This window comes from Procambarus clarkii, chromosome 22 (assembly GCF_040958095.1).
Source record: "Procambarus clarkii isolate CNS0578487 chromosome 22, FALCON_Pclarkii_2.0, whole genome shotgun sequence".
In the NCBI taxonomy this organism is placed as follows: Eukaryota; Metazoa; Arthropoda; class Malacostraca; order Decapoda; family Cambaridae; genus Procambarus; species Procambarus clarkii.
In genome coordinates this window covers 11,368,817-11,388,816 of record NC_091171.1, presented here as the reverse complement: position 1 = coordinate 11,388,816, position 20,000 = coordinate 11,368,817, and the positions used below count along the sequence as shown (strand labels likewise).

The 20,000-nt window shown below is 44.7% G+C and overlaps 1 protein-coding gene across 1 annotated transcript in view; it reads left to right on the top strand.

Annotated features, from left to right (window-relative positions):
• Orc2 (origin recognition complex subunit 2) overlaps positions 1 to 20,000 on the top strand; it is a 104,230-nt gene that overhangs the window by 81,288 nt on the left and 2,942 nt on the right. The window contains exons 9-11 of the mRNA XM_045741073.2: positions 12,777 to 12,927; positions 13,601 to 13,683; positions 19,172 to 20,000. The exon at positions 19,172 to 20,000 is cut by the window's right edge and continues 2,942 nt beyond it. Of these exons, the coding sequence (XP_045597029.2) occupies positions 12,777 to 12,927; positions 13,601 to 13,683; positions 19,172 to 19,383 (446 nt within the window). The 3' untranslated portion in view covers positions 19,384 to 20,000. The remainder of the gene's footprint in view (positions 1 to 12,776; positions 12,928 to 13,600; positions 13,684 to 19,171) is intronic.

The following is a 20,000-nucleotide window of genomic DNA, read 5'->3' as shown; positions in this document are numbered from 1 at the left end:
ATTTTTTTCTTATGAAAAGATAAAGCTACCCGTTTCATTATGTATGAGGTCAATTTTTTTTTATTTTAGTTAAAATTAACATAGATATATGACCGAACCTAACCAACCCTACCTAACCTAACCTAACCTATCTTTATAGGTTAGGTTAGGTAGCCGAAAAAGTTAGGTTAGGTTAGGTAGGTTAGGTCGTCGAAAAACAATTAATTCATGAAAACTTGGCTTATTAGGCAAATCGGGCCTTGCATAGTAGGCTGACAAGTGCGTTCTGGCTACTAGGTACGACATATATATATATATATATATATATATATATATATATATATATATATATATATATATATATATATATATATATATATATGTCGTACCTAGTAGCCAGAACGCACTTCTCAGCCAACTATGCAAGGCCCGATTTGCCTAATAAGCCAAGTTTTCATGAATTAATTGTTTTTCGACTACCTAACCTACCTAACCTAACCTAACCTAACTTTTTCGGCTACCTAACCTAACCTAACCTATAAAGATAGGTTAGGTTAGGTTAGGTAGGGTTGGTTAGGTTCGGTCAAATATCTACGTTAATTTTAACTCCAATAAAGAAAAATTTACCTCATACATAATGAAAAGGGTAGATTTATCATTCCATAAGAAAAAAATTAGAGAATATATATTAATTCAGGAAAACTTGGCGTATTAGGCAAATCGGGCCTTGAATAGTAGGCCAAAAAGTGCGTTCTGGCTACTAGGTACGACATATATATATATATATATATATATATATATATATATATATATATATATATATATATATATATATATATGTCGTACCTAATAGCCAGAACGCACTTCTCAGCCTACTATTCAAGGCCCGATTTGCCTAATAAGCCAAGTTTTCATGAATTAATGTTTTTTCGTCTACCTAACCTACCTAACCTAACCTAACCTAGCTTTTTTTGGCTACCTAACCTAACCTTACCTATAAATATAGGTTAGGTTAGGTTAGGTAGGGTTGGTTAGGTTCGGTCATATATCTACGTTAATTTTAACTCCTATAAAAAAAAATTGACCTCATACATAGAGAAAAGGGTTGCTTTATCATTTCATAAGAAAAAAACTATAGTAAATATATTAATTCAGGAAAACTTGGCTTATTAGGCAAATCGGGCCTTGAATAGTAGGCTGAGAAGTGAGTTCTGGCTACTAGGTACGACATATATATATATATATATATATAAACTGGGATTATTTAGCGATGTTATTATTACAGAAAATCCCTGACTATGGTAAAAATGACCAGGATTCTGATAATAGCAGGATTGTTGTGATAATTTGTGCTGTTCGTAGTATTGTTGGAGGTGTGGGAAAACTTGACTCGTGTAAATCGTATAAATTGATACTATTTCAATAGCTACGAAGGACCACCATTTTTTGAGAAAAAGTGGAAAACAAGGGTAGAGCAAGTGGTTAAATATTTTACTCCATGAACTAGTGTCCTATGGATGTTCAAATTAAAATTACATTGAATTTTAACCCTTAACATGCTCGAGGTTTAATATCCTGTCATCCCCACAGGCGCATGTCATTTTGAAAAAAAAAAAATTATTTTTTCTTCCTAACCTGTTAATTTGTGTTCACTGATCACGGGAAAAATAATAAAAAAATCGTAAGTGGCATATATTGCCCGCTATAGCGCAGGGAAGTCTGGCAAATTATAGGCGCTGACTCAGCGTGCGTCCCAGGCGGTCTGTTGCTCGCAAGCTGTCAGGCTGGAGTTGCTACAAAGAGATAATTACCTAATTATTTCAATGTCTTTGATTGATTTTTCATAGTTTTTTTGCTGTGATATTATTCAATAGTGTGTAGTTTGATATATTTATATAATAAAATGAGTGAATCATTGCTGTACTCAAAAATATGGTGTGCATATTGTTGATTCAATTATGTTCATCAATCAGTGAACAAATACTTTGTCGGTTATTACACTATAAGCACAGGTTATATATAAGTATCTGCATGTTTTGTTCACTATAACGAACCACTAAGTAGCTATTATGAGTCAAAAAGTAATGAGGAGTGACCGCCGTGTACCAGCCAGCCACTCCCGCCCTTCCTCCAGTCATCTGACTCACCCACTTTCTCCTCCCACAATACTGTTTTTTCTATAATTCACTATATACAGACGTTATATATAAGTATCTACATGTTTTGTTCACCATAACTGTACATTTAAGCTTGTATGGTGAGTAAAGGCACAAAGAGTAGGACCTCACACAGTGAGCTGATGGCTGCCGCCCTCAAGGTCAGACGCACTAATATTTCTCCTCCAACAATACTGTGTGGTGTTATTACGCTATATACACACATTATATATAAATATCTACCCGTTTTATTCACCATACTTGTACAAATAAACTGGTATGGTGCCCAAAGACCATCGTGGTAACCAGTAAACAACACCGTTGTCTGCACGGTGGCGTCGTGCAGACGCCGCCACCGCCCTCACGAAAATGGCGGCTCCAAACCTTCTCTTGCTGTTTATACCCTCTATACACACGTTATATATAAGTATCAACATTTGTGTTCACCATAGCGAACCACTAAGCTGGTATGCTGAGTGCAGTCAATAAAAGGTGGCCACACACAGCCAGAAGACATCGCCACCAGCCTCCCTCCCACAGCATTACTCCTCCCTCCATGGCGCACAGCACTAAATATCACCACAATCCTGCTATTCTCAGAACCCTGGTCAGTTTTCTCACAGTCAGGGGTCTTCTGTAATATCATCGCTACATAATAGCATGAACAAGTATATTTTGGCATTTTTAGGCGATGCTGTGGTCACAAGCTGAACAGCAGTGCTGTTAGCTCATGCTGCGTGCGTCAGGCTTGGTTGCTCACTCAATACTGAGGCCAATAACACCCGAGAGTTCAGCCCACGATTTTTTTTTTAAATGGCGTCTGTTTACAAGAGCCCTGATGAAGGTGTTGTGAACCCCGTGTATCCGCAGGCTGTTTAAATCTTGCGTAGTACTCCAACACATCATATGACGTGATGCGCAGTTGACTGGAACAACGTCAAACACGTCATATGACGTGATGCGCACTTTAAGGGTTAAAGGGACTGTAATATGAGTCAAATTCACTTACCCAAATTGGGGGGTTACATGCTAAAGGATCAGTGGATCCCTAGCATTATTCTGGCGCTGGTTCTTCGCCAGAGTAATCATAATATGAAAGTAAAAAAGGTTGATTATATAATAATAATTAGAGGTAAATGTACCTCAAAATACTACTGTAATATTAAATAGTATATGGTAAATCAGTGGGTTGGTATAATTGATCTCATTAGGAGATCATTAATATTACTACATGGTTAGTTCTACGGATAAACATCAACAGCTTAGCTGTAAATCTAAAGAGGTGTAATCAATTGCCACGCTCCACCGACGACGTGTTGCATCGGGCAAATTGTTGCACGTGTAGGTGGGGAAGCCTAACACCTCGGTTGACGTGGACTCGGGAGCTGGAAGGCAATTACTTGTAGAAATCTTCTACGTAATGAACTACAGGTACATCCTAGATTAAAGAATTCTTCCTATAGGAAAATAATTGATATATATGTTCAGCTCTGTAAAATTCTTCTATAGAAATAATGAATATAATCTAACTAAGTTATAAAAACTGTTAGAGGAGAAACGTACTAGACTTGGTTAATTTGCATTCGGCCTAACGACAACTAGCCTAAATGTTAACTGTGGCCACATGATAACAGAAAGGAAATAATAGTTGCCAAGCCCTGTGTCCGTTGATGGAGAGAACTGTGCAATCCTTCGTCCTCCAGCTGCTGCGTGAAAGGCGTTGACTATGGAATTGCAGTTATACTAGTTCTGGAACACGGCTGTTGATTGCCAATTTAACGTAGCAACGTTCTTATAAATGTTAGAACGAACAGAAACTGAGCAAATTCTTTGCTATGGCGTCTCACTGCAAGCACTTTGGTAAGTATGGTGTCGTCCACACCGAGTGGCGTCGTCTTCCTCCTCGCTGCAATACCCATGCGCGGAATGCTTAAAGTATACTCGTGCTAAAGTATTTATTTAATTGCAGTTAATAAGAGAAGTAAGGAATTGTGACAATTGTTCATGTCACTGATAAATGTATTAAGGTGCAATATATTTTTTGCATAGTGCAAGTCAGCTTATTAAGACGGCACAAAATAAATGAAAGGAATATTACATACAGTAAATTGCTTTACACTGCAATATTTTCCACTGTAGTTGTTAATACACCTAAATGAGCGAGTTCAGTAAGCAATAATATGCTATGTAAATAACTAAATAAACGATTGTCCTTAGTAAAGGAACGTAATTAACTAAACTCTGTTTAGATGCAACTAAGTGTGGAGAGATTCATGTTTTAGTCTGTCGTTCCTCACGGCGTCACTCTGACTAGGAAGAATTTGGCAAATATATTGTTATTATAAATCTTGATGATGATTAATTCTACAAGTTAGTAATTTTAGTAACTACTCATGGTTAATACAAATATTGTATAAAAATACAAGAGATGTATGAAACTGTTGGTTATTTCCAACAGGAGGAGTAATGTTACCTGTTACTGTCTGCACTCACCATACCATCTTAGTGGGTTCGCTATGGTGAACACATATGCAAATACTTATATATATAAGATGTATATATAGTGTAATAGCAGCAAAAGAAGTATGTTGGGAGAAGCTATTTTGGTGAGGGAGGTGACATCATCCGCATGACTTTTCATGCTGTGTAGAGGATGGCCACTATGCTCTTTGGGTACCACAGCAGCTTAGTTGTACAGTTATGGTGAACAAAACATGTAGATACGTATATATAACGTGTGTGTATATAGTGTAATAACACCACAAACATTATAGTTGTAGGAGGAATATTAGTATGTCTAGCCTTGAACCAATGAGGGAGGGCTGGAGCATCAGCTGTGTGTGGGGATCTGTATCGGTCTGAACTCACCATACGTACTTAGTTGTACATTTATGGTGAACAAAATATGTAGATATATATATATATATATATAATGTCTGTATATAGTGAATAAAAGCAAAAACAGTATTGTGGGAGGAGGATGTTGGCAAGTAAGGTGAGGTGAGGAAGTGGTGGCGAGTGGCTGGTGTGGCAGCCACTCCTCATTTCTTTTTGACTCACAATACCAACTTATTGGTTCATTATGATGAACAAAACATGCAGATACTTATATATAACCTGTGTATATAGTGTAATAACTGCAAACTATTTGTTTATTGTTTTATGATCATAATAATTAAATCAATAATATTGCACGGCATGATTTTGAGTATAGCGATAATTCACACATTTTATTATATAAATATAACACTGCATACTATTGAATAATATTACTGCAAAAAACTAGGAAAAAATCAGACACATTGAAATAATTAGGTAATATCATCTTTGTGGCAACTCCCGCCTGACAGCTGGGGTGGAGCAGACCTCTTCTGGCACTTGCTCTGTCAACACCTTTTTCTGTGGAGAGCCCCTTCAGCTTCCCGGAGCTATACCGGGCTGATGTGTATATATTAGACCCTGGCAACAGTCAATCAATGTAGTTCTAGGCCTACCGGGGACCAAAGCCAGAACCTGGCCCCCTCAAGAGAGGCACGAGGAGCAATGGCAATTACACCCCGGTGTAATTGGAAGCAGCCTTTATCTGCCATCTACTAGGTCAGGCACCCAGAAAGGTAGGAATTCCAAAAAAACTACTACTGGTCAAAAATTGCAAACCAAAAGCTGAACTAGCAAACAGAACTCCCCAATCAAAAATAAGCAAACACGCATGATGTCACCACAACCTCCGTGCATCCGGCTGCGCAACCCCCCTCCCTGGGAGGGGGGATGGTGGGGTCTCAGACCTCCCCGCCGGCTACTCGCCTCAGTTCAGAAGGCTGTTGTGTTACAGATGGTCTGGCTCCACTCTTTGCGCAGTGTTGCTTAGTGATGTTGTTGCTCTGTGTTGGTGGTATGTGAGCCAGGAGCAACACAAGAGTACTGGGGCTGCATGCGCCTAAGGCCACCTTCCCTAGGTGCCCTATAGGTACTGCCCCTGCTTCATAGGATTGACTTCCCTGAGCCGTTCAGGAACTACCTCCGCGAAGTTCTGTTGCTGCTCGGTGATTGCCCGCCCTTGGGGGTTCAGCTGGGAGTGGTTCTTACTCCTCTTTGCCCTTGGGTAGTAGGTAGTTTCGTCGCTGGCAGGAGCGCAAGGTACTGTACTGCCGTCAGATAGAGCGACCGGTTCTGTTCACCTGAAGACATGCTTTTGCAGGGTTTTTCTCTTTTTTTGTTTTGTTTTGCCTGGTGAGGTTCTGCCAGGTGTGGCAGTAGGACCACTTGTATGGTTTTGGTGGCCCTCCACTAGGTCCCCGAGCTTGCACATGTTGCAGGGGTTCAGCTTCTAATTTGTTTGTTTGGTAGCTCTGTGATAACTGGTTAGTAGTACCTTGCCTGGGCTTCCCCTAGCAGTCAGCCTAAGGGCCCTGGGAACCCCCCATTGAGGCTCAATGGTCCGATGGAGGAGACCTCCGAGTCCAACCTTGTTTTGTGCGAGTTTGAAGGTTGCTCTGTCCCCTTGTCTCAGGATGACATTCACCGTCTTTGCCTTAGTCATGCTGCCTGTTGGGTCAGTGACACCTTTGACCCAGAGTCCTGCAAGTGGTGTTCTTTGCTTGTACTCCAATTCACTCAGTCTACTAAGACTGATTTTCAGGTGCAGGCAGCTTCAGCATTGCATGCGAGGTTTAGGCTGCTGCAACGTGCAGCAGCGCTTTGCAGCTGCTGCAAGGGGGAAAGGCCCCTTTCGGATCAGTGACAGAGGTATTCAAGCCTGTTCCTCCTGCCGGAGCTTTTGAGTCGCGCTTGCGAGCCCCATTCATACCTGCTTTTCCGGTGGGCTCTGTTTTTTCCAGAAGCAGAGGGTTTGGAGGATGGCGTCAAATTCGGCAGTATTAGACGTGGATGGCCTCCACATCAGGGCCCAGGTCCTGACGTGGAGGGTCTTGGGGCTGAGGAGGAGTTGACTTGAGGGGATTGGGCCTTGTTTGACCCTGCTTGGGTGCTGGTACCCTTGGCACGGGGCTTGTTGTTACAATGGGAGGGGTTTTTCCCTCTCCCTGTATGATTTTGATAAGAGTTCGACCCCTCCTCGGGTTCGGTTCCGGGTTCTTCGGTTCCCTCCTTCTGGAGGTTTTCGGCTTCCTGTATCCCACCGAGGAAGGTGCGGTAGGCACTTGTTGCTTACCTCCTGCAAGACCCAAATTAGGTCTCGATAATGAAGCCTACGTCTTTTGAGTTTGGCTCCTCTTTTTCCTTATTGGGTGTGTTACAAGGTGCTGGAGTTTTCCTGGTTGGCAGACTGCCCTTTCTTTTCATTGGGGGCTTGGCATATTCGTTCTGTTGGACCCGCATGCTCGAATGGCGGGAGTTGACTACGGTCGTTCGGGTTTCCCTGGGGGGGGGGGGCGAGTTTGAGCACCTTAATGCGTGCTTGTTTGCCCCTGTCCTTCTGCATGATGTTGGCCAGCTGCAACTTCAAGTGCAGGTTCCCTCCCTTTCAGCTTCCCTGGTGGTCGAGGATTTGCGTGCCCGTGGGCATTTGGCTTTGGTCTTGTGCTTCTTTTGCCCTGCTGGAGATGTCTTCTGACTTGCTCGGGGAGGATGTGGAGGAGCTGGGATCCGGGCTGGTGTCCTGTGTGTTTGCTTCGGCAGCTCAGGTGTTGGCTGCCTTGTTGAAGTTGTTTGTGCCGATTCTGAAGGATGGGGTCTCTCTGTTCTTTGCTTCTCGTTTCGGATGCTGGCAGGTGGTGCTCATCCACTCTTTGGAATCGGCTTGGGCCGTTTGGGCCCCTGGCTCTTAGATTTTTGTCCCCTTTTTGCCCGTTGCTGTTTGCATAGTCTGCAATGGGCTTTTTCTGCAGGCAGTTTCGTCTAATTGCCGGTCTATGTCGGACTTGTTGGTTCTCTGGGGGAGGGAGGGGGTGTGGTGGTCCTGCCTGGAAGGGTCGTGCCAGGTCTTGGGTTTCCTTTGGTCGTCGTAAGCCAGTAGTGACAGATTCGAGACCAGCCCGTCCTGCAGAGCCATCAGCGTCTGGTTGGCACAGTTATTTCTCCGAGTGTCGGTCGGGCTCTCATAGGGGGTCGTCGGCCCTTTTGCGGTTCACCCGTTGACGGGGCAATAAGGGGTAGGCTCGCGCTGTTTACTCTCACCTGGTCCCATAGTTCGTGGGCATTTCCTGCAGCCTGTGGTGGCGTTGGGTCGTTCCTCCTCCTTCGGGGGGATCGGGGCTGGCAGGGCAGGCCACTTTCCTTGTTCTCTGTCGGGTCATCCTGGAGTGGATTCGCTTGGGCGTGGTCGAAACGACAGCGTCTCTCAGGTGGGTTTCGTACCCGTTTTCAGTTCCGAAACGGGATTGTGCAAATCTGCGATTCATACTGGACTTGTCCCATCTGAACCCCTGGGTCTTTTGCTCCTCCTTTTGGATGACCACTCTGTCTCAGATCCGGCTGCTTTTGGCACCGGGTGCCTGGATGGTGTATCTGGACCTCCGGGACACATATTGGCATGTCCTGATTCATCTGGGGTTCAGGGACTGGCTCAGTTTTGTCGCGGGGGCGACAGGCTTACCACTTTCATTTCCTTTCATTCGGTTTGAATCTGGCACCTCACGTGTTCACACACCTTACCCGGGCCGTGGTGACCTGTTTGCATCTGTTAGGGGTTCGGGTTCTGCCTTACCTCGATGACCGGCTGGTCTGTGCTCCCCACCAGTCCTGGTGTCTAGTTGCTAGGGATTTGGTTCTTTCCCAGTTTGCTGGGTTCGGGTTCTTGGTGAACTGGAGGAAGTCCCATTTGGTTCCTTCTCAGGTTCAGACTTGGCTGGATCTTGTGTTGGACTCTCGGACCGCCCTCCAGCAGCATTGCTGCAGCTGCAGTCCCACCTTCGGCTGTTTTTGGAGGGCAACAGGGTCACTCGTCAGTTGTTCGAGCAGCTGTGCGAGAGTCTGACGTTTGCTGCGAGTCTTTCTGTGTGGTCGGATCTGGCTTCGGTGGTTGTTCTGGTTCCTTCGGGGATGTCGCTTCTGCCGCTCTCACCATCACTGGGTTCAGATCCCGGGGGCCTTGCGTCGGCTGCTGTGTCACCAGCTTCCTCTTCGGGTTTTCCAGGGTTCAGTTCAATAAAATAAAAGAAAATCCTCTCGAGGACAACGTACCCAGAAGAAACAGAGTTGGCCACTGTTATAGGTGAAAACTAGCTGCACAGTACCCCTTCCCCCTATCAGTGCAAAAACTACCACTTACCTCGAGGTAAACAATGGGGAAAACCTCCCAAAACAATCGAGGCGGTCAATTGCCAAGCATCAAAAGACCAACAGAGGTAGATCCAAGGTGACTCATGGAAGAGAACCCCAAGCCCCAAGGGCAGTACTTACAGGGCTCTTAGGGAAGGGAACCCTAAGCGCATGTAGCCTAAGTACTTAGTAATATTACTCCCAGCTCACACGCCACCATAAAAGCAGTACTGAACCAACGCACAGCATAACACAAGAGTCTGGAGCTGGAGCCTCTCGACCTTTGTGCCTCACACCAGCCGAAGAACTGAGGTGTGGATCGCCAGTGCGGGGGTCTGCGGCTCCTCCTTCCCCAGGAGGGGAAAGGAGGAGCTGTGCAAGCATTCGGCGCTGCTCGTGTGTTGTCATGCTTGTTTGCTGGTTTTCATTTGGGGAGTTCTGTCCACTTCTTTGTCTATTTTTATCATTTCTAACCAGAATAGAGGTTTGTTTTGGGGCGCTTACCTTTCTGGGTGCCTGTCTCGGTCGATGGCAGATATAGAATCCTCCAAAATCGCATGTCCATTTCTATAGACCATTGCTCCTCGTGCCTCTGAGGGGGCCAGGTTTTGGCTGTGGTCCCCGGTAGGCAGAATCTCCATGCACATTGACTGATGCCAGAAAGTTACACATATCCATAACAGCCTGGATACGGGCTATCCAGGAGCCTCCGGGACTCGCCCAGAAAATGGCTTTCATAACATTCAACGCTGCTTTTTTTTTCTCTCTCTCTCCCGTGCCTGTGGGTGTTGAAGGCCATATAGCCCAGAGCAGTTTGATTAAAAAATTAATGCACTTTTACTACATTGAACAGCTTATGCAAAAAATTGCATGTGTGCAATAATTTAAATTTAAAATTATTTGCATTTTGTACTGTACTACATTGTGCTTACTTTTTTTGTTTGTTAGAATTTCCTATTAACATAATGATTTAAAGAAAAAAAATTAATATTTTTTTTAGTAAGCTGAGCAAGACTGCTGAGACTAAGGAATATTATTGTGATTGCTTCTATGTTACTGAACATAAGGAATGAAGGCAATTTCTGAAATCACATTTAGTAGCCCCCTTCAAAAAATCTGCTGTATCAATAGACCAGTCATGTAGTTTAAAACTCTAGCTCTGGCTCCTCAGGGAAGATTTAGGTTTCAACTGCAGGGTCGTACAAGGTGCCAAGGGATCACTGTGGCAGCTTTTCATGTTCAACAGCAGTTGAGTTTTGGTGGCATCTTTGCCAGGTGTTTTTGTTAGTGGTGGCAAGGGGGCAGTCTTTTCCAGGGTTCAGTCCTGGTCATTTCCATTTAGTTAGCCCTTCAGTGGTGACCTTTTTTACATGTTATGCCACTTTAACAGTGCTGTCTCGTTAAGTTTTTTCAGTCCATGGCTGGTCTCTCCTCAATGACCCCATTTGGTCTTTGCAAGTGAGTCAAACACTTTGCAGTTCACTTTTCTTTCCATTCGCGATGAATTCCTCTTCTGTTTCCATCCCACTTCATTCTCTCCATCCCTGTGATTCACGTTTATTTTTTTCTCTGCCTGATTGCTTGACCTTCAAGGTTTTTCTCATGCCTCATGAGCAGCCAAGTTTTTAGTTGTTTTCATCGAGACATTCTTGTTCGTCAGCTTAGGGGTTTTCTCTTCATCTTCCGGATCTTTTGTCTTTTGACTCGGGGCATTGGTTCACATTTTCTGTGTTGCACTTCAGATTTCAGCCTTTCTCAAAGACTGGCTGGTTTGGGAGTTCAGCTGGTCTGTGATGGCATGCCAGGGTTCTAGTCCTCCCAGGGGGTTTTTCCAGGCTTTTGAGGGCTTTTATCCCCCTCCCACTGATTAAGTTCAGTGGTTCTGGGTTTGGCATCCTCTACTCCACATGAGCTTCGTTGGGTGTGCCCTTTTCTTCAGGGAAAGGGGGGAGTCCTAGTCGTTTACAATCCCATTGTCTAGCTTTGGCAGGCCTACCTTTTCATGTTTCTGCACCTTCCCTTTCTGACCTTTCTCCCTGGTGGCCTGTTTTCACTTGGGGTTTTCAGGGGCTTTGCATGTGGTGTCCCTGGCCCTTTCAGTTGTATCCTGACTCGTTACTGCTTTCCAGTGTTTCCAGAACAGATCATGGTTTTCATGTGGAGCTTCTGATTTGCCCCTTCGATATTCTTCCCCTCATTCTTGCATTTGTCTCCTCAGTTGTTCTCTGGTCATCATGGACTTTGTGAGCTGGCTTCTTCCTTTTGAGGTTTGGTCTAAACCGATCTCGTCGACTGGCTGGTTTTGTCTTTGGGTTAGTCTGTGAGCCAGGAATCTAGTTTTTTCCCTGCTTGTCAGGTTTGGGTTCCTGGTGGCGTGGCAAAAGTTCTAGTGTTTTCCATCCTGGGGGTCTGGATTATGTTTGGTTTTCCTGATTGGATTCTCCTTTTCTATATATGGCAGCTCTCTCCTCCACTCACTGCAGCATTGCAATTTGATGTTGGGCTTGCCAAGAATGGCTCGGCAGCTTTGCAAGTGTCTGCTCTTTGCCTACAGGGTGGTTTCCATGGACCTAGTGAGGCCCGTGGAACTTTCCTGGTTTGTCTGATTCTGCCCATTTAATACCTTCTTGGGTCAACATGCTTGGGCCCCATTTGTTATTTGTCAGCTCTTGTTGCACTCTCTTCCTCTTCATGCTTTCCACAGTTCAGTTCTGTCGTGCCCTCTTTCATAACCCGTCAGTTGTTCACTGATGCCTTGGCTTTGGGTTGGATTTTTGTGCTTATTGCCTCACCTCTCCTCTTCTCCCAAGGTCATTGGTCAGGGCCACTTCTTCGGGTGGAGTGCTTAATGTGTGAGCTGCTTCAGTGTGGCTGGATCTTTTTGGAGGGGGGGGGGCGGGAGGAGGTCTTCTTCCTCTGGGCTTTGCTCCCTGGTGGTTCGTATGCCTTTCCCTAACCTTTAGGGTAGACTGTTTAGGTTAGATAAAGTAAAGTTAGGTTATGTTATTAAGGTTTGGTTAAGGTTTAGGTTAGACTATGAGTTAAAATAATGTAGCTGAAGACATGATGACCAAACCACACACCAAGTGATGAGAAGACAATGTTTTGGTTTGTCCCGGACCATTATCAAGTCGATTTATATTTTCACAATTGACTTGATAATGGTCCAGAGTGGACCAAAACGTCGTCGTCTTTTCATCTTTTGGTGTGTGGTTTGGTCATCAGGTTTAGGTTAGGATAGGTTTAGGTTACGTTAAGGTTAGATTAGAATGTTATCCTGCTTTGATTATTGTAATCTTGTTCAGGAGGATATTTAGTGAGTTTACCTTAAAGCTTGGTACAGTATTTTATATTCATGCTCTGAAAATTTTATATTTTTAGTTTTCGATATGAAAATGTATTTACATTTATTATAATTTTCAGTCTTCGACAGCAGCAAAATGAGTCAGTACAATGCTCTTTGGTGTGATGCTACAACATTGGCACCATATTCAGAGGAGACTTCTTATGAAAATTCAATGCTTGTACAACAGTCAGGATCTTTGGCACTGTCATCATTAATTCATGTCTTTAGGTTTGTATTTTCCTTTTATTTTTCCAAATGTGATTAATGTGCTAACACAACATTTGCAAGTTAGGTGTAAGTAGAAAGAAACGGTCTTTTTAATTTCCTTATTTCTGAGCACTCATTTCCTGATCCATCTCTCCAACCCAAACAGGGGTTGAGTTATCTTGTAGCCCAGCTACCCACATGATTATCTGGAATAAAGGTGCTCTAATTGTCAACACCATCACAAAAAGAGCCTTGTCCAAGTGCAAAGGATTAAAACTAATAAAAAAAAAGACTTAAAACATCTGCCCAAGACAAAAGAGTACATGTACTTGAAATATCAAGGTACCACCTTGATATTTGAGTTGTGCCTCAGTTTCGGCACAATTGTTATATAAATGTGGCCTCCACAAGACACAATGAGACTTGGATACATTTTTAAATAGGGTCTCTAACACAATTCACACTGTTTAATCTCACTGGGGTAATGAAAAGACATGGGGTCATATCGCTGCCGTTGAATCTCACTGGGGTAACAAAAAATCATGGGGCCATATCGCTGCCGTCGGAAAAAGCAAAACGACAGCGGCTCCCTAACAACTCCTTAACCCTAGCTCTCACCACATTATGAAGTACAGTATCTTTATTCATTGAAAACCTTTTAACTTCTTAAATTCTGTAATTATTCTGATTTCAGATCACTGACTCCAAATGCCAAAGGAATATTCCTGCTGCTAGCTAAACATCAGCTTGATCAGAAGGATAACTCCAGCTATATAGGTTAGTTTTTAGTGTAAATTTATTTCACTGAACTTCTTGGATGTTTTTGAAAATTGTTGATTAATTAGAAATAATCATGGTTGCTAACTGAAGATGTTCTCAGTGTGGAAACTGAAAGTTAAGTACAATACTGTTAAGTTGGTCCTAGTTTATCCACAAAGGCTAGGACCACTGATTACTTCAGGTATATTATTTTTTTCTCTGTATGAACATCATCATTTACATAAAGTTCTGTATTACATTACTGATGTTTATTTGCTTAAAATGTGGTACTCTGACAAACAGGAATTGATATTAATGTACATAAGTACTGTATACTAGACACTGGGGTGACCCAGAAGCCAGAGATGATAGCTTAGAGTACTTTTTTATATAATTGTGTAAGTGACGGATCTTGCCTCCTGACATTTTGTTCCATTACATTGTCTAATTGTTAATATTTAGTAAAATTCATGAATTTTTATATAAATATGGAAATAACTGTGTAATAAAAATGAAAATAATTTCTGCTAATCAGCTGTTCAATAAGAGCATGGAGCTGGTGTAAAAAATCCAGCATTTGAATGTAATGAAACACCTCTTTATGGCAAAGCCCCAGTGGCTTCTGGTAGCTATCTCACCAAGATTCCTACAGTCTACCAGTTATATCAAATGCATGAGTTCATTTGGCCTAAGAGGGGGCTAGTGTCAAATTCTGGTTTTCCCTCACAGGAGGCACAAGGAGCAAATGACATTTTGCAATTTCATCAGGAAAGCATCCAGAAAGTCAGTGAAGCTTTACAGTCAACTGCTGGGTTCACAAGGCTCAAAAGCAACTAAACTGGTATATAACTCCCTAAACAAAACAAAGTAAACAAAACACAAAATTAGCTATAACCTGTTAGTACCAAATGTCGTTAAAAGGTAGCCTGAAGATCGGTTCAGCATCAGCTATCAGATCACTTCAGGAGAAGATAAAACACTGCAACATACCAACAAACATATATGGGAGGCAGGGAACCAGCAGGACACTACTAGAAAGAGGCGTTTCATTACATTCCAATGCTGGGTTTCTGGGGTAGGCCCATGGTGGCTTCCTATAGCTAAATAACCACAGAAAATTTTGAGGGATTTACCAAAGAGGAGACACAGCTGGCATTTAATCAAAGTAGAAGCCAATGGCTGGGAAACGTGACCCATGTCAGCATAACAGCAGCAAACCATGGCAGCAGCAGCAAACATAGGGAGCTAACCTTGTCATATTGGTTACTGGTTTCACCTTGAATACTGGAAAGAATTGGTCAACATGATATATATAGGAACATTATATTTCATTAAACTGGCCCCTTGACAGCAAGTGTTACCAAGTCATCTACCATTATTATCCTCTCAACATAATTATCCTCAACATAATTAATAATTTGGTTGACAACAATAGAATTAAGGAAACAACCTTAAATGTCTGTTCGACAATGTTAGCACCTTTTTTGTGGAGAACCCCTCCAGCTCCCCAGTGCTTACCAGGCTGATATGTATCATGGCATCAGTCAATTCGATTAGAGTTCTAGCCTATCGGGGACCAAGACAGAACCTGGCCCCACCTCAGAGAGGCATAAGGAGCAGTGGCCTAAAGACACCCCCGTGTGGTTGGAAGCAGTCTGTCTGACATCTACCGGATTAGGCATCCCAAAACAAACTACAGTTGGTTAAAAAGTGTGGCTGAAAGCCGAACTAGCAAGCAGAATTACCCAAACCGAAAACAACCAAAGAAGCATGACGTCACCATCTGAGCAGCTCCCCACTCCCTGGGGGGAAAAGGGGAAGTTTATTCTGGACTTGTCTCATCTGAACCCCTGAAGCCCCTCCTTACAGATGACTACTGTCCCATGTCCTGCTTCTGTTGGAGCTAGATGCTTGGATGGTGTCTGTGGACCACCGGGACGCATATTGCCACTTCCCAATTCCTCCGGGGTTCAGGGATTGGCTTGGTTTTGTGGTGGGGCAGCAAGCTTGGCCAATTTCGTTGCCTTCCATTCGGCTTGAATCAGACTCCTCGCATTTTCTCCAGTCATACCCGGGTTGTGGTGGGCTGTTTGCGTCTGCTAGGGTTTCGGGTTTTGTCCTACCTCAACGACTGGCTGGTTTGGGCTTCCAGTCGGTCCGTGTGTTTGCTCGCCAGGGATTTGTTTCTTTCCCAATTCACCGGGTTCGAGTTCTTTGTGAACTGGAGGAAGTCCCATTTGACTCCCTCTCGGGTTCGGACTTGGCTGGATCTTGTGTGGGACTCTCGAACCGCTTCCTTATCATTTCCTCCATCAGCACTACTGCGACTGCATTGCCGCCTTCATCTGTTTTTGGAGGGCACCAGGGTCACTCGTCGGTTGTTCAAGCAGCTGTGTGAGAGTCTGAACTTTGCTGAGATTCTACCCATCTGGTCGGATCTAGTTTCTTCGGGGATATCCCTTCCGCCGCTCTCGCCATTACTGGGTTTGGATCCCGGGGGCCTTGCGTCATTTGCTGCGTTGCCAGCTTCCTCCTTGGGTTTTCTGGGGTTCAGTGCCATGGTGCCTGCCTACCCAACCCCTCTCTTGATGTGTTCACGGATACGTCGTCTCTCGGCTGGGGCTTGTGCTCGAGCTGAGTGTCCTCACCAGGCTGGGCAGGGTCGGTGGGGTCCGCGGAGTTCACAGCGGTGTGGCTTTCGCTTCAGAGAGTTCGGGTCGCTCACAGACTGATGATCCAGCTTCATTCAGACTGCTCCCCAGTGGCCTATTGCCTGAACCGCGGGGTTCAATGCATTCCTTGCTCTTTGGGGCTGGTCGCTTCGGGTGATTCGTCTGCTGGATTCTCAGGGTTTGGCTTTCCAGGCAGTTCATATCTGAGGGATGTCCATCGTCCTGGCGGAGGGCCTGTCCCAGTTCCGTCCCCTGTCCACAGAATGGACAGTCATCACCGATTACTTCAGTTGGCTTTGCTGGACGTACGGGCGCCTGGAGGTGGACCTCCTCGCATCAGCGTGGTCGAGGCCTCGACCACGAGGTGCCGACCATGTGACTCCCTTCCCCAACTGCAAGGCCGTCGGGGTCGATGCCTTTCTGCAGGACTGGTCGAGGTGGGGTTACCTGTACTTCTTTGCCCCGGTCTGGCTGTTGCTTCAAATTCTGGCTCGTTTGGAGACTTGCCAAGGGATATTAGTCCTGTTCTCTCCTTTGTGGCCAGCCCAGCCGTAGTTTGAGGCGCTGCTTGCTCAATGTCCGAACCTGGGAGGTTTTCTGCGGCTTTACCTCGTAGCAGATCGGTCCGGTCCGATACGTGGCTGGTTCGAGCTTATCCTCCGTTCTTTGTGTCTGGTATTTCTGACGCTGGTTTATCACCACCTTGGCTTTGTTGATGGTGTCCCACCTGCATGTCGCATCTTGGCGGCAATATGAAGTTTCCTGGCGGTCCTTTCGTCACTTTTTGGCTCTTCGTAGGTTATCTTCAATTTCGGATCGGGTTTTTTGTCCTTTCTCTCTTGGCTGCTTCAGGACCCGTCATCTTATGCCAAATACTGTCTCTTCGAATCGTGCGGTGCTGTTAGAGCCACTTCAGCTTGTGTTTGGGGTGGATGTTACCTCTGATCCATTCCGCAAGTTTTCTCATTCGATGAGAAATGGTGGTGGTCGGTTTGTTCGTTGCAGCCGTCTCCTTCTTTTCTGCCGGAGAATGAGACTGCTGGAGGGGTCCTTGGGTTGTTGATGCTTGGTTGGTTTGGCCGGGAGTGCATTATTTCCAGCCAGAGGCTTACGGCTCGTACAGGAATATCCCTGCAAAAAAAAATGTATTGCGTCCAGTTGTGGCTCTTCGTTGTTACTTTCGTGTCACAGCCTCGGTGGCTGGGGATGAGCTTTGAGTGGACCCGGATTCCCTTTTTCCCTGTTCCAGGGTATGGGTCTCCCAGGTCGTCGGCAGGGTTATTTGGTCAAACCAGCCTGCGGTCTATTCCTGGGCCCACAACGTTCGTAAGTTTGCTGTCTTTGGTAATGTCTTGGGCTGACATTCGGGCGTGGGGCTTTTGGCAGTCGAACAGGGTCCTGGTCGCACCGTACCTTGTTAATGTTCCTGGCCCTACTTGGGCATGTGTAGTCTTGGGTCACAGGTTACAGCCAGTTGTCTTGACTTCGAGTTGAGGAGCGAGTGGTGACTGCCTCCCGGATAACTCCCTCTTTTTTTTTTTTTTTTTTTCTTTCTCTTCTTCTTTGGTTAGGTAGCTGTGGGGAGCCAGAGAGGCTCCCCACAGAAAACCAGTGTTGAATGTAATGAAACGCCATTTTCTGGGTGAGTTTTCCGGTGGCTTTTCTGGAACCTCTCCAGAAACCCTCCCTCCCTCCAGTCGGCGGTTTTTGCAGTTTTGACATTCAACCTCTGAACTGGGGTTGGATAGCTGGGACGGGGGTTTTGGGGCTCCCTTTCCCCTCCCAGGGAGGGGGAAGCTGCGCAGACGGCAGTGCGGCCGCGATGGTGACATCGTGCTTGTTTGTTTGTTTTCAGTTTGAGGAGTTCTGATTGCTAGTTCGGCTTTCAATCACAATTTTTAACCAGCTGTAGTTTGTTTTGGGACGCCTACCTTTCTGGGTGCCAAGAAAGGAGAAAAGAAAGCACCCGGTCCAACGACTAGAACTGCTCGGGTGGAGCATGTGCAGACGCGAGTTAAAACATCGCATGAAAAAGCTTCCGGAACGAAGCAGAAGTGACATCCACCCTGAACGCAAGCTGAAGCGGCTCTAACAGTGCTGCACGATACAAGGCGACAGTATTCGGCATAAGATGACAGTCCTGAAACGGCCAAGAGAGAGAGGACAAAAAACCCGATCCGAAATCAAAGACAAGCTACGAAGATCCAAAAAGTGACGAAAGGACCGCCAGGAAACTTCATACTGCCGTCAAGATGAGGCATGCAGGTGGGACACCATCATCGAAGCAACCTGATCACCATACAGATGGTGCCCAAACCCCCCCTGCAGTTTTCAAAATATCTGAAATGTCGGAAATTGACTCCTAGGTGTCATTTTTGAGGTGATAAACCCGCCTCAGAAATACCAGACACGAAGAACAGAGGATAAGTTCGAACCAGCCATGTACCAGACCGGATCAATTTGCTAAATGAGGCAAACCTGATAGATGGCAGATATAGACTACAAGTACTTCCAACCACATGGGGGTGTCTATAGGCCATTGCTTCTCTTGCCTCCCTTAGGGGGGGGGGCCAGGTTCTGGCTTGTGGTCTCTGATAGGGTAGAACATCAATCGAATTGACTGATGCCACAGTCTAATACATACATATCAGCCCGGTATGCTCCGGAGAGCCTCTGGGACTCGCCCAGAAAATGACGTTTCATTACATTCAACGCTGGTTTTTATCAGTAAGTATACTCGAATCTTGAGCCTTTTTTTGATAGCTTGTTAGTTTTGTAACCAAATATTTTACTGCAAGCAAATTACTCAGTCATTCCTATTATCTTATTTGCAGGTCTCTCCTTTAATGACATGTACCAACGCTGCCGGGAAACATTTTTGGTTAATTCTGATCTAACTCTTCGTGCTCAACTAACTGAATTCAGAGATCACAAGCTTATACGCTCCAAAAAGGGACTGGATGGAGTTGAAAATCTTCTCATTCCACTAGATGCAGCCACATTAAATGATTTTATAAGTCAACAAGAATTAGATAACCTTTCTTAATTTAATTAAATTTTAATTTAAATTATTATGCTTATGTTATTGGCATGGGTTTTGCTTGCATTTTATTAACTTTTTATGTTAGATTAACCACATTTCTGAGTGGAGCCTTTTGTGGCTTCCTGAGGCTACTATCACTGATAGTGTACCATCTACTAGGTCGCATCGGCCGTGGAGTTCTATTGGCCTACTGGCGACCAGCGCCAGAACCTGGCCCCCTTCACAGAGGCACAGAGAGCAGTGGCATTTATTTATGTATGCCATCATCTGAAAAGTAACCAGAAAGTCAGACACACAAAACAGACCATTATTGGATTCGATCAAGGCTGCAAGCTCAAGAAACAACTGTAGAACTCCCCCCAACTATATAAACAAATGATTGAAATCTCTTGAAACTAATGCAAGCTCTTTTGCCCCACCTCTCCCACTCATTTGGGGGACAGCTCATAGTCAGCCTCAGTCTCCACCCTCAGTTCTATGCTAATGTAGTGTGTGCTGGGCCGCCTCTTTCTGCTCTAGCTCCAGTGTTCTGCTTATCAGCTAAGTAGTGGTTTTTTGCCACTGTGATGGTGTAACATGAAATAGAAGGTAAGCATGCTTGGAGCTTGATCATTCATTGA